Source organism: Apteryx mantelli, chromosome 9 (assembly GCF_036417845.1).
Source record: "Apteryx mantelli isolate bAptMan1 chromosome 9, bAptMan1.hap1, whole genome shotgun sequence".
In the NCBI taxonomy this organism is placed as follows: domain Eukaryota; kingdom Metazoa; phylum Chordata; class Aves; order Apterygiformes; family Apterygidae; genus Apteryx; species Apteryx mantelli.
Window position 1 is genome coordinate 7,257,466 of NC_089986.1, and position 15,156 is coordinate 7,272,621.

General features: G+C 42.0%; 1 protein-coding gene across 1 annotated transcript in view; it reads right to left on the reverse strand.

Moving 5' to 3' along the window:
- The window catches only part of SPATA16 (spermatogenesis associated 16), an 81,038-nt gene that overhangs the window by 2,285 nt on the left and 63,597 nt on the right, over positions 1–15,156 (reverse strand). The window contains exon 9 of the mRNA XM_013945196.2: positions 11,352–11,435. Coding sequence (XP_013800650.2) covers positions 11,352–11,435 — 84 coding nt within the window. The remainder of the gene's footprint in view (positions 1–11,351; positions 11,436–15,156) is intronic.

Below are 15,156 nucleotides of genomic sequence, written 5' to 3' on the forward strand. Positions count from 1 at the left end.
TAATATGGCATATCAAGGGTGGAAATAATAGTTGCTTACATAATTGCAATGCTACTGACACAGCTGATGAGCTGATGATGTTATTTACACAGCAGTGATGGCATTCAAACCCTAGCTGACTTGCAATTACACTGTACGCTCTGAGCCCTAGCACGATTTAAATTACCATAGGAGCACAATGAAAATACAGTCTCTTGACAAGATAAAGGACGGGGAGTGGGGGGGGGAAATGGTTTAAAAATGTCTTTTCAGTGGCTGCAGTGTTCAGTAGTGCTTATTCATGGCTTTTTAGCTTGCACATTTCATTTTAAGAAAGTAAATTGGAAGCATTATGTTCTGCCTTTTCGCCTTGATTTAAAACCTCCCTGTGCCCGCTCTTCTGCTGTTTGACTGCAGTGAGCCGCCTTCGTGGCTCTCACTGGGAAATGCAAATTTTTTTTAAATCAATAGTGTCACTTTTTTTTCCCCAATAACTATTTAAAAAGGAATCCGTGTGGATGGGAGTGAGTTGAAGGACATAGTTTGCAACCAGCCCCAAAGTGATCGCTCTTGGAAGCGCGGCTGTTGGAGGGAAGTGGATTTTGGAAAACACGTGTGACTTATTCCCGGACAGAGCAATAGTTAACCACAGACTAATGCTGATGCCAAAGCTCAGAGTTGTATAGCCGAACCCTTCAGTCACTGTTCAGGCAAGAGCTGCGCTAAAGCCAACGTGAAGAGCGATGCAGGACTCGGTCCACGGTGGAGCGTTCACGGTTGATCGCTGTCCATGACCCGCAGAAGACTCCATGCATGTCCTATCCCACCCCGCGTAGGGATCAGCAAAGCTGGATCAGGCCCTCGCGCCTTTTGCGCTGGGACTTTCTCTCCCTCTCGCTCCCACCGTGAGCGCAGTGCCAACGCATGCCGCAGTCTGCACTCGGGAGTCGGTCGGCAGCGTCGGGCCCGTCCCACGCGGGCTGCACGTAGGCATCGTGAGCAGCCGTGCCACCTGGTTGGCATCCTTGGAGGGAAGTCCCTCAGATGCTCTCCTGGACACATGAAATGCAGTTCTCCAGTGTAACCAGATATACAGGGTCTTTATGGTCTTTTTGCCCAGCATAATTTCTTCGTCGCTTGGTGACCTGAGAACTTATAAAGACAATTTGGACTTCAACCTGTTTTCAGTCCTCTGCTACCATGTCATCTCACTTTCAAGATATCCCAAGCATTTGCCAGTGCAGTTACTGCCAGCAACGACCGGGAAGGACAAAACCTCCATGCGCGCTGGAGGGAAGCGTATGCCCTCCGATCGATAAGCTGCCAACGTTGATGGCACAGCCTTTGCTCTGCTGCCGAGACACCGGCATAGAGCTGCAGCACTGACAGAGCGCGTTTAAAAAGTATTTCCTTGTTCTTTTATTCTCGAAGAAAATCAGCTGAATGAGAGAGGTTGTGTCTGCCTTCCCTCCCTGCCACACATTAAGGCATTTTCATTCTGACACAGAGTGAGAAGGTGAAAAGCATAATTAACACCCCAGAAGTGACTGGATGGGCTACAAGTCAATTAGTCTGCTCTAAATTCAAGTTCTGAATTCACTAGGAAATGAAAATGATCTGTGGTTTGTGTGGATTGTGCAGTGATCAGCTCATTCTTAACTAAAATGGGTTTACACAGTTCTCTAAGACTGTGCAGAACCTGTAAATGCTTGCACTTTTGGCACGTTTATCTAATGCAGTTTATGCGTGCAATGAAAATCTGGAATTCTTTTGATAACAGGAAATATAGCAGGATTAGCTTGAAGGGTGAGCCGCAGAAGGTCTCATCGGACAAGGCAATATATGGTTTTCCTTTGGCTTAGCATTTGATTCAGAACTACGGGATTTTTTTTTTGAAAGCGATGTTACATAGGATTTCGCACAAAGATAAGGAACAGTACAGGCCTTGTTTGAAGCATATAAAACTACTTCTAATCCTGCCCTCATGTACACGTTGCCCAGGGACAGACAAAGGGAAGAGAGAGGAGGAGGGCTTCCGATACAGCGCAGCGGCTGCTCCTGAATCCCTGACACCTCGCTGCTTTGACCGTTCAGCTCTGCTCTCTGGACGTCATCCTGATTGATTCTCTTGCGGCGTGGAGGGATATATAAGCAGCACTTGCTGGCTGCGGCTGAATTACAATTATTGAAAGATTTCAGTGTAAGGGACCTCTGGAGGTCACCTAGACCAACCTCCTCTTCAAAGGAGGGCTTTATGGGAAGTTACCACCTCCTTTTCTGCTAGAACTTACTGCATTTCTGGTAATGGCCAATCAGTCACTTCTGAATTTGCCTGGAGGCAGCTAGATTTGCCCTGAAATGTGCACAGCACTAGTATATTCTTTGCCCTGCCTATGTACTCACTCGGATAAGACATCCCACATATGGTTCTTCATTATGTGCTATGCACCAACTACAACCAAGAAACTGGGACACTATCCATCTTTCAGGGTGGTGCAAGTCCTGATGCATCACAGATGTCATTAAATGTGTCAGTTTTGCTGCAAAGGGGCTGTTCCAAGGAATAGATGTCCATGTTCAATGACTTATTAATGGCCCAAAGGAAGCTTCACGACTTACCCAAAACATGGGGAAGCTAGTCTGGTCACAGACTAACTTGAATGCACATGTGTTTTTAAAAGATCAGCATAAATCTGAATAGAAATACAAAACATCAGTTATAGTAGCTGCTAAAGAGTTTAGGATGGCATGAATGAAAGAGCCAGTGCCCCATCAGGACAAACCGATGAAGGATAAGTGCTTGCTTTGTTTAGAGAAAAATGTAGATGGATATGCAGCAAGCAGACTCACTCCCAGCTTTATAGGATTAATAGGGTAAAACTGTAAAAGTATACAGGCATGCATACAGGTTTTCTAGAGTGCCTAAACATCCAGACTTCTTAAATCCCAAAAGAAATTAGGGCTGTTAGTCTGAAATAGGAAATAGGTGCTTTTGAAAATGTCTGCAGGAGCTATAAATAACATCAATGGCAAAAATGATCTTCTAGCATACAGAATCTATTTTTACTTGGGAGCTATTAGTAATAGAAAGCAAATGAGCTGCCTTTAAATATGAAGTACCTCTCAACATTTTCCTTTGTATCCTAGAGCTACTTACTAAAGCACTCCTTGGAGTGAGTATAACTGAAAGAACACTACTTAAAGGGCTTAGAGAGTAAGCAGGGATGACTGTACAGTGTGGAGGAAAAGCTGAGTAGATGCTTGAGGAAGAACTACTGATATTTTATTAAAAATTAAATCCTCATTTGTGCCTTCCAATAAAGTCAGTTAGAACAAAGGTTGTCTAGCGTCTGGAAAAAATCACGATTTTATTGTTTGTGTGTTAAGTGAAGCACATCTGAGCTGTTAGAGTTGCTTTTGGAAGGGAGCAGGTTTGCACAGTGCCACGTGGTCTTAGCTACCATGGGCAGGCCAAAATCATTTGGCCAAAATGTAGGCCAAAATCCCACGTTTGTTTGGCAATGTAACCCAAATGTCTGCACAATTCTTGCCTTGGACCTGCTTTTGGAAATCTTCACGGTTTTAGATGCTGATGCCAAAGATGAATACACTGCCCCTCACGCTCTATTTTTGTATTTTCACATGCCTGGCTTGTATGCACTGCCTTTCTTTAATGAAAGGAGTATGACAGACAGCTCTGTCACGCGTTTCCATCCTAAAGGACTGAATTTAGTGAAATACTGAAAATAGCGTTTACCTGTAGGAAAGAGGATAGCACGTTAGCAAACAGTCAATGCTAAAAGCAGATGGAGGAAAGAGAGTCTTTGTTAAGGAGGGACTGAATAACAATAATAATGATCATGGTAAAGAATTACATTTAGGAACCACCTCACAACCGAAAAAGTCCCTTTGTACTTTACAAGCTCTCCTGAAATCACTATAAAGTTCAGTGCTTACTATGAGCAGTCTTGTTGACTTGTGCTATTTTTAACAGCAGTAAGAAAACCTGGTAGCAAGTGTTTATAGGGCCGGAGACCTTCTCTAGTAGAGGGCAGCAGGTAAGCAGACCGCTCATTTATAACTGACAGCATGATTAGCAAGGGCAGGGGAAATATTTATCTAAATCCCTACGCAGGGATTGTTAATGCCCAGCATCCTGTGATTTAACTGCCTGGCAGCTACAGCCAGCTACATTATTCCAATGTTTAAGACATTTACTGCTCGACTGCCATATTTGCTGCTCTTTAAAATGATTCCAGTGAACTAGCTTATCCTATAGCTTGGTGCAACAGAGCAAGGCCTTTCTCATCGCAGAACATTTTCTCCCAGTAGTGTTAGCAGTACTTGTGCTGTAGCTGTGATGGCCTGAGAATTATGGGGAGAGATGATATCTGTTATTAGACCAACTGATTTAGCTGGAAAAAACAAGACAGGCTTTTACATATACAAACTTTCCTTGTGGTCTAGAACAGCAAACTTGAAACTTCCAGGGTCTGTTTCAGACCTGAATAAAATCTTCTAAGCCTGAAAGCTCAAAGTTTCTTAGTAGTCGCATCCTATGTTTCTTATCTCGCATTGCTAGTCTATCAGTGATCTGGAGGTATAGCTGCTTAGTGTGTGATGTCACTTCTTAAGCTCATATTTATATTAGATATTGGTGCCTGGAGGGGGGAAACCAGGCAGGATGCAATTGCTTCTTCCCATGTAGCTGGGGATCCTTCCAGCATCTTGCTGAGGTCAAAAAAGAGGAGGCGGCTGACAGTCATGCTCCAGCGGCATATGGGATGTCTTTACTTCTCTCGTACGTGAGACAGATAAAACCAAAGACCCACAGGGTCTGATTTTAGGGACCAGGAGTACTGATAATACCTGAAATCCCATTGTCACCTCTCTAACACAAATAGTTCTGTGAATCCCATCATATGCTTTTACTGTCCCCAGAGTGGTGCCGAATTTATTAATGGGATTCTTGGGTTGCCTTTCTCCTGTATCACCTCAGATTCAATGGCACAGATCTGTTCTACTCAGGTGCTCTTCTAACTTCATCTGATTTGAGAACTTCACTCACTGCAAGGGTAAAAAATACTCTTTGCTACAGTTACTTCTTGTCCCTCTCAAGAATGCCACTAATTCTGAGTTAATTCTTTACAGAATGTCTTAACATGTTCTCCAGCTTTATCAAGAAGCCGATTTTTGGCCAACTCTTATCAAAATTTTAGCTCTTCTCCTCTACCTGGTAGCTCTGCTCTTCCTTGCCTTCACTATCAGTCTACCTGTATCAGTGCCACTAAAATTATTTCCCTCTTGTATTTTCACTTCTCTCTCTTCATTGAATGACTTGATTAGACTTCTACTGCTATTCCTACAAATCCACTTTTTCTCTCCTTTGCCATCCTTTCCTTTTTCCCTCCCTTTTCACAAGGGATGTGAGCGGTCGTGGAACGTCCAGCTGTAACTCAGTCCCAGGAACAGAACAGACCAGGAACCTGTTTCCTTCTATCAGATTAGGGATAGCCAAGCTGACTCATGAGAGGGCACCAAAACCCAATCAGCTTTGGAAGTCTGCAGCTTCTCAGCACAGAGTGCGCGTGAGCAAGCCGAGTTCTTCAGTGGCTGTGGCACAGGCCTGGATGACTTTACAGGACCTTCCAATGTCATATACATCAAATAACTATTGTAGTAGCCAACCTCAGCAACACGTCCACTTTCCGTCAACATACTATGAATCTCCCTTCTTGTTTCGCCGGCTGACCTAAAGACTAGCTAGCCTATGGCCCTTTTCCATGGCTTGGTTTTCAATTACGAGATAATGTCAGTGAAGAGCACAGTTCATAAGACAGTGTTCCCCTGCTGTTGCAAAAAGCAGAGATGTAGCAAGCAGAGGTCAACTACTGAAAATCTGTTTGCCTGGCTAAAAGATTATGTAATATGTTAGACTAATTTTACTTCATTTCATATTCACATATATTAGTGCAGCTTTTGTTATATACTTATCCTTATGTAAGTTACATCTGTTCTTTTATTCACTCATCCATGTTTGCTCTGCTTTCAGATTTATGAAACAGACATTTCACTGAGCTCAGCAAATGATGGGCGTAATAACTTATCTAAATTGCAAAGTATTTGATGCCCTTGAGGTAAACTCAGATGTGAAGGTTTTATGAAGTGTCTCACATGTAGAAGTGCAGGAAAGTGTTTATTTGCCAACTCATGTCTATCCTGTGGTTGCTCAAATGATGTTAAGAGGATCCTATGAAACCACTATGAAGTCCTAGGGGCTAGATGGAGGAGAGAAGTAGGACTACGTTATTATCTTCATAAAGGAAGCCGAGCCGTATTGGCACTCACTGCCTTATTTGATTCTCTTCTCTTTTGATGTCAACTTTCTGGTTGATAGGCTCTAAAGTGTCTATTTATTTAATGACATGCCTCTCACTGTAACGATATTGAGGGACTTCATTAGTATTAATGAATTTATTGTTATAGGATAGAAAAGTAATCGCTCCTTTCTTTCTTTCTCTTACAAAACTGAAGAGAAATGAAGGCTCCATAAAGGAAAGGAGCAGCCCTAGGGCTGATCCTCTACACCCTTCTACCTGTAGTTGTTATAAAGTCATGAAGTGCCTACGTTTCTGCAATGGCCGTGCAGGGACTTGATTCCCTGAGTTATTCAGGGTCGAGCTCTACTGCTAGCATCGGTGTTTTGTTCACTGCATATTTCACTTAAATCGTATGTAACTGTCAACAAAGAGGCTAGTCAGTAATGGCCAGACCTGGATATTATAGTAGTATTCCCATTTCCTTAACACTCCAGTGTCTGGAGAACTCTTCTGGGACAGAGTCTGATTATCAGATGAGTGTCCATCAGTCTCTCTTGGAAGTCTCCTGTTCGTTTCTGCAGAGCATCGTGCGTCTGAGGTTATTGCCCAAACCACTGGGCTAAGTCAGTCCCTTTGTATTAATAAAATCAGATGTAATTTATCATCAGTTAAGGAGAGGTAAGCAAAAATATATTTCTGCCTCTGTCCACTGGTGAGGACTTAAGCCTCTTTAAAAGATGGGATTTGGTCTCTGCTCTTTCCCATAGCATTTCCTATTGACTATTTTATGTGGGCTTCCCATTCCTTTTGGTGGTTTCAGAGAAGGCTGTTCTTAAGGAATTCTGATGGTGCAATATTTAAGTCCCTTTGCGACTCAACCCATAACACAAATTGGACTGAGCCAGTAACTAAAAACAAATTCCTAGGCATTCTAGTATGGTGCCGTAAATCCTCTGCAAGTCCAGCAGTCTGGACAGTGGCAAGTTTAATTTGAGATTTTCTGACAACTATAAAAATAAGAAAGGAGGTAAAATACATTTCATGAATGCACTTGTTCCTCTTTTCCAGTGAAGTCAACTGAGACTCAGTCCCTCCTTTAATTAATTGAAAGGTCTTTACATCCAGGTGTCTGTGCAGGAGACCTGCCGTAGAGTCACTGCACGGAGGGCAGTTAAGTGTTGTAGTGTGTGTTCAAGAGTATGCAACTGCTTGTACAGATGGGCTGAACTCTTGGTGGCCACCTGCACAAGCTGGGGAAATGAGGAGAAACCAGGCAGGGCATGGCAAGCTGTCACTTGTCCCTCCAAACCTGTCCATCCCGCTGGAAGCGCCGGTGACAGGCCCTGGTGACATGGACCACTGACGGCTTTCTCATGCAGGCTCAACAGCCTGGGCTCAAATTTTAGCCAGGGGGCTGGAAGGAAAAGTGTCCATGAAATCCTGGAGAACAGGCATAAAAGGAGTTTTGAGAGCCTGCCTCTGGGTGTTCTTCAGGGATATCTGTCTAACTCGTGTGTAAAGGGGATTTTTCATAATCTCCCAAGGTAATCTAGGCCCTCCTAGGTCAGTCCTCCTTGTTGGAGGAACATCTGTATCCTGTTAATGATGAGAAAGGCATCTCCTTTGCAGTGCCATTCACTTTTCTCAAGCTAACTACTAGGTAATTTTTCTTTTCTTTGTATTTAAAACATCCAGAAATAATTAGCCCATTTGACAAATGAATTCACTTAAAAACATAAATTTGTCAGTAGATTGGATGAACAGTGCAGCACCCAAAACACTTGAAACTACACATAACGTTACTACTTTGTCACTCCTGTAAATTCAAAATCGCCCAGATTAATTTCAAACTAATTTGATAAGCCCTCCGCTCCGACAATAGGAGTAGTGCTTGGATGTCAGGCTTTGTGCCCTTGGATGTTCAGCCCAAATGAATTTTTTATGGTTGACTTAGAAAATAAAACTCTGAAAACAGTGTTTGGTAATGGGAATTCTGACAGACCCTTTAACCATTTGGAAAATAGGCAAAGCTATAATTCTGCTGCATCAGAGAAAAATTTTGACTGCTTTCATTAGGCGCAACAGCTGTTTCTACTGCAAAAGCCAAACTTCATTGGTGGTAGTGTAGCTGTCAGCTTTTCAGGAGTTTTGCATTTATAGCTGCTTGCATAAACCCATTTATGTTCTTTTTCACTTTCCAATGTATGTAAATTAATTCAATAGCATAAATACAAATAACTACCTTGTAACTAGATCTGTGTGAAGGTCCTTTGTACGGTCCTGCAATCAGTGTCACACGATGAATGAATTGAGAAATTCTGAACTTTTCTAAATAGTTCTAGCACATATAAGTTACACGCTGTAATCCGTGTCACATCAGCTTTTCATCATCTGCCTTAATCCTCTTTCTCAGTTGCTTATTAGGGTTCTTTAACTTAGCTTAACATTCTTAATTAGAGCTGGTGAAAAAGCTCCCAGAACGTTTTCCTTCCTCTTCTGTTCAAAGAGAAAATTTCTCTGAGAACATGCTGAGTATGCCGAAATTTAAATTTTGGAAGAAAAGTAAAATAAAAAAGAAGTATTTGATGATGCTTTTCATTTCTTTATTCTGAAATAACATAGAAATATATTTTTATATTATGAAACAAACAGCAAGTTCCTCTTGGAACGTGAAGCCTTGTATCAAGGCTTCACAGTTATTCAATACAGTTATTCAATTGTCAAAAATGAAATGCAAAGCTATGTTCAGACTGCAAACAAATTGTTAAGCACCACATTTTAACATGGCACAGAGCAGATTTTCAGGGCTTCAGTAAATCTTATTCCTGAATATAGAATTTTGCACAAATTCATGTGGCATAATATGGGATGCCAGTCCATTTTTAAATGTTAGCTTGATTTCAGTTAAGATTACACTGAAAGTAAAAGTAGCCAGAGAAATAGACAGAACGTACGTACATACATACATACATACATACAAATGCACTGAATGAAAATATTTTGAAGTTTTACTAAAATTGCAATGACATATTAGCTAGTGTCTGTTGAATACGTGGGAATCTTTTTAGTACCAGCAACAAACTTCCAGTGAGCTGTTAATAAATATTTAGATATCCGTTTACTTGGTCTGGCTTTCAGCCACGTTCCCTTCCCAGCAGCTTCTTTTGGACCATGGTTGTCCAGAGGACAACTGGAAATCAGGCGGGTTATTTAAACATCTAACTATGGATTAAATTCCTTACTTTAGATACAAATTTTGGAAAAAAATTTCTCCGGTACATAAGTCCATGCTCTGAGAATGGGGAAGATAACTGTTAGAGAAGAACAGGCAATTGGGTATTTGTAAATATGTCACTGGCTCTTTGCATTTTTATTGCTATCAAAGTTTATTAAGCAGGGCAAGAAATACGTACAGAATTGTATAAACATATATGATTGTATACCATATGTAGTGGATGTGTGACAAGAGAGTCTCATACAGTCGGTAGGCAGGTGTGAGAGATTTAGAAAATCTTCCAGTGCTATGCAAGAGTATGCACATTTATCATTTGTTCTGCCTCAGGAGCATTCTACGACGAAACCAAATCTGTTTATTATTTTGGGCATTTAGGTTTGAGTTAGTTTCTAAAAACAATCTGTACTTTGAAAACTTTATTATGAGCCACTGATCTGACATCTCAGCCAGGCATTACACCTAGTTAGACTCCATCGCAGACACGTTGCCTTCTGAAAACTTTAATCCTAATGACTTGTAAATATTGATTCTGAAAGTACCTGGCCCTCAGCTGTTGTAATTGAATTGTTCTGGACACCTCTGCCATATTTGCTTTGTCTAGAAAAGTTCATACTGTTTAAAATAATGATAAAAGAATAGGTCCAGATTGCAAAATAATAGCTGGCAAGCAGGCTGGGTTACTGAGGCTTGAACAAGGGGCATTTTGCAGTGCCCCGTGTTGGTGGCACTGATGATCACGGTAAATCTCATGGGTTGAGAGAACATGGGACGTTCAACCCATTGATTCCAGAATTTCTTTTAGGTATCTGCAGGGGACCTGGATTTCTTGCACAGAATAAGCAGGGCTGTGTTTTATTTCAGTACAGCGGTGCCAATCTGCTTTCTGCTCGTCCTAGTTATGCTGACCCAGTGCAGCCAGAGTTTGGATTTTCAGAAATTTCCCTGAGGTCTGTCTGCAAACCCTGAATGCCAAAGAAGGCTGACTTCAAGTGCTGTCAGGTTTTAAATCCAAATCCTCTGTTCCTCAGCCTTCCAGCAGAGCTGCGATACAGAGTGAGCGTGTGTGTGGCTGGGCTCTGACAGAGCCGTAAGAATCAGTGTAAGAGCAATGCTTTGAGCCTTCAGCAAAATTTGCTCTTCCTGGTGATGTGTTGCTATCCTTTTTCTCAGAAGTGGCTGAATGTCAATGGCGTTGAATGCCCAGAGTTGTGAAGTGCTTTGGTTTGAAAGGCTCTGGGAAAATGTAAGATCGTCTTATTACATCCCAGCCTGATCTGTTATTCGTTACGTCAGGTCAAACCCATCTGCACGGAGAACCAACATAAGACTCCCTGCATTTCCCAAATCCTGTAAGAATTAAATTGACCCGTTGCTGTGCAGAGACTCCGCAAAGGCATTTACATGTCTTTTACATTTCGCATCGCCAAAGCCTCATTTGAGCTCCAGGAAGGGACTTAATTTGCTGGGCTGAATTTTATTCCCCAAGAACACGCCTTCCCACGCCAATGATTAGTGCATCATCCCATATGACAAAGATGGAAGAGAAGTAGAAGTATCAGCCAAAGCTAAGCTATTCAGTTTTCCCATTTGCTAACCACATGAGACTATTAACATGGACAAAGATCAACCGCAGGAGTTAAAGCAAGAGATAGATACATATCTGTGGTAAGTGCCTGAGCGCTAACAGCGTTCAAGACACAGAGTCAGGTTTAAAATGGCACCTACTTTCTTTTCTACCTTTTGAGCAGATACGACTCCGGTGGACATTTACTCCCCAAGGAACAATATACTCTTCTGCCCTTAGCTGCAGGTTTTACCTTCTGAATTTTATTCCACACACGTTCTTTATCACTTCTTCTTCCTTCAAGGGTGTCCATGGCATCTGCCATTAGCGACTGCAGCTGTGGTAGCAAGATAAAAATTATCAGTGTGGAATTCACACAGAAATAACTTCTCTAAATACACAGATTAAAACCTAATTAAAAAATCATTTGTACGCTGATGATTTTATTACTCATCTTTCGCACAATGAGCACTGCCACCTCATCTTTGCTTCAGCCATTACACTGTATTATGGTGGTTATAAAATACTTAACAATGGGAAAAAAATCCTCTGGAAAATTTGTATTTGAGCCTATAGGTTTTAGTGCAGTAAATGTTCATATTTAGCAAAGGAAGACTTGGGTTGTAAAGAATAAAGGTTCCATATTTCATTATTTAGCTCTCTGGGATATTCTGTGTAGTACATGAATGCTTTTTAGTATTTTCTCCCAAGGCTAATGTATCATAATTTAAGGCAGCATGTAAAACCTCACAAGAGGACAACACTAACGCTGAGAAGCTTTTACTGTAGCTGAACGTATCTAGCTCATTTTCCCTCCTTTTACTATCCTTTTCTTTGACAGAGCCCCCTCCCTCCCATCGTTCAGCATAACAGAGCATAAAAACAAGGATGACAATTTCTAGTGTGAACTATAAAAAGAAGCTGTAGAAAAATACATGCTAATCAGTACTTAGTGCTAGAGGGAAAGGCCTAAAATTCAGGTTGGTAGTAGTATTGCCTCACGCCGGCACGCTTCCTAAACGCTGTTTTGGTTGCACTTAATTTGGTAGCACGGAGAGGTGGGTGGGATCCAGCTTGTCCGTTCCCACGGGGAGCCTGGCTCGGCAGCAGCTAATACCGGGAAGAAACTGGGAGGAACTTGTGTTTAATGCGTGTGATACTATATTATGCTCTATTAGGTCTCTTCTGCAATATTTGGCTGGTTAAAAGTGAACCCAAAGAGTCGGTTTTGGTGTCTCTTCCCAAATTTGTTAGTCTTTATGAGTCTGGATAGACCGGACCGTATGAGCTTAAGCACTCACATAGAAATCGTCTGTTGTTCTTCCTCCTGTACCTAGATGGGGCAGCAGTCTAATACAAGCACATGAGGCGACAAAACTTAAAACATCAGTGTTTAGGCTCGTCTGAGCAAGGCACAAAAATGTTGCCTTGTGGTTTAAGGAGCAGCTCTGTATTTCCATAATTTTACCTTCGTGTTCAGGGTTTTCAAGATAAAACTCCTCCTCTATGTCCCAGCACCGGGTAAAGGATGCATGAATAATCTTCTGAATCTCTAAATAAGCTTGCTACGGTCGGTTCCAGCTTGTGTTCACTGTGCATGTGCCACCATTGAATTAAATCTCATTGGTCCAAGCATTTGATGAAAACATTTGTTTTGGTGTCTTGTGCATCAGTATTCATGAAAAACAAAACGCAAATTTCTGCCACTGACTTTAAAGGAGTCAAGAACCTGTCATAAATTTTCCTTCAGACTACTTTTATGACAGATAATCTCCTATGAATCCAGAATAGATGCAGCCCAAAGATTAAGGGTATTAAGGGCAGAAGGGCAAAGCACAAATCCTGCTTCGAACCAGCCACAGCAAAACCTGGTCAGGGGAAGGGGAGTTTTCTCGGTGCCTTTTTTTGGAGCAGTTTGGGGCTGTTCAAAGAAGCAGGAGCTGGGATTAGGACATTGGTCTGTCACTCCCGAGGGCCAGCACGGAGATTTCACTGCTCTGGGCAAAAAGTTAAAACAGAAGAAAACTTTCCAGTTAAAGTTTCACTGAAATTGATACATCCCAGTGCAAAGTGCCCAGTGTGTATTTTGCTTTTAATTTTTATCACTATTTTTGACCAGCTTTGCTGGCAGAGAAAATGTGAATGCTCAAGAGCAGGACAGTTGGCACAGTAATTCTCCTAAAGCTGGTCTTTTTTGGAAAATCCCTTCCAAAAAAAAATGCTGTTTTTTTTTTTTTTTATATTTTGTCCTCATTCTATTTTAAACTGGAGTAGACTTCTGTTTTTTAACAATCTTTCATCTTGATTTTATGGTGTACAAACATGGTGACATGACACTCATAAACCTTGGAAAGATTTTGTTGAGGGTTTTCCCCACCACTTGTATTCAGCTGTTCAAACTAACTGAAATCTTTATTCTCCCAGGATCTATGAATAAATAGTAACCTAAAAAGCCCTCAGCTGAGATTTTCCTTGCCATAGATTAGGACTCTATTTATTTAGTTGCAGGAAGACATTTACAGAGAAGAGTTTATAACTGAAATGCCTTTGGGATCTGTGCTGTATCAGTGCAAATTGCACTGTTATAAATTTGACGTGTTTTAAACTTTATACAAGTTGTACTGTATGTAATAATAAACATCTGGCATCTTTTTAGCATTTTCTAACCAGACAATTTAACGGGCTTGCGTGGTCGTAAAGTCTTATCTCAGTTTTACCGATTTAAATTCAGAATGACCTCAGAGGAATTACTTCAAATTTATATTAGTACAAGGGAGATTAAAATCTGGCCAGCTCCGCTTTCTTCATAGAAAAATACCCTCTAAACTATTTAGATATTTTTTAGAAATGTTACTGAAGAGGGAGAGACAAGTGGGATCGGTGCTGGTGTGGTGATTCCCTTCCCCACGGATGCTGGGGAAGCCGCTGCTGCAATGCTCATCGAGGGACACTGAATCGCCCCAGTATGGCCCCGTCCGGTTATCCTGCCTGGATCCCAGCGAGAAGAGGAGGATGACACGTTGGCCAAACAACGGGGATTTTTTGCTCACTCCTTGGATGACTTGGGTGTGCCGAACCCGCGATGGGCAGAAATGTCTGGGCTTGATGTAATTGCAACACGGTTGGGGAAACAGCCTGGAGTGGCAGGGAAAGAAGCGTGTGCTGTGCCAGTTAGGGCTGAGGAGAAAGTTAAAGCCCGTTAATCACCCCCTGGTAAATCCATTCTGGAAGCTCTTGCTTGCAGCGTCGTGCCTTACCACCAAGGGGCCTGGAGTTTGCTACACTATCCCAGCTGCAAAGCATCTGAGCCTCTATTTTCACACACAGATTAAAGATTCAGTTTACAGGAGGATGAAAGGACAAAGGAAAATAAATGAATGTTGGATTAATACATTTTAATGCTGTGAACAGGATAGCTGGCAGAGACTTTCTGCCTTTTTCTTTCAAAAATCATTTTTACCTTGGCCTCAGTAAACCATGCATGAGCATCCCCATTGAAAGATTTACAATCTGTCACTGAAATATCCCAGAACAGGTCCTCGTTCTGCCAAATCCTACCCCTAAGAGACTAAAGACCTTTGTATTAGGTAGCCTAGAGCCGTCTCCCAAAAAGGTTTCCGGGAGGTCAGGCTTATGATTACTACATGACAAGATATAGGCAGTAGCATAATAGCCCATGCCTAAGCTGCGATGCACTGAAAATATTGCACCCTGGAGAAAACCTCCACCTGAAATGTGTACCAATAACTCAAGACCCTTCAGTCAGCCTTGAACTGTGGCACTGCTGAAGTTTAATGGTAGCAGACTTGCATCGAAAGGAGAATGTCTTTTAATAACAGTTTCTCTGCAACGCGGTTTCCCCTCATCCCGGCCGAGACTTCAAAGCCTGGCGACTCCCTCCTGCAGTTGCAGGCCGCTGCTCGTCTTCCCCAAAGCAAGTCCTCGCGAAGCCGTAACTCTGCAGAGCTCGGAAGCTTTGCAGGACTGCAAGCGAATGTCAAGGGACTGGCTTGGGGAAAACCAGAGTTTTTAGTGCACTGCACTTGGATCATCAAAAC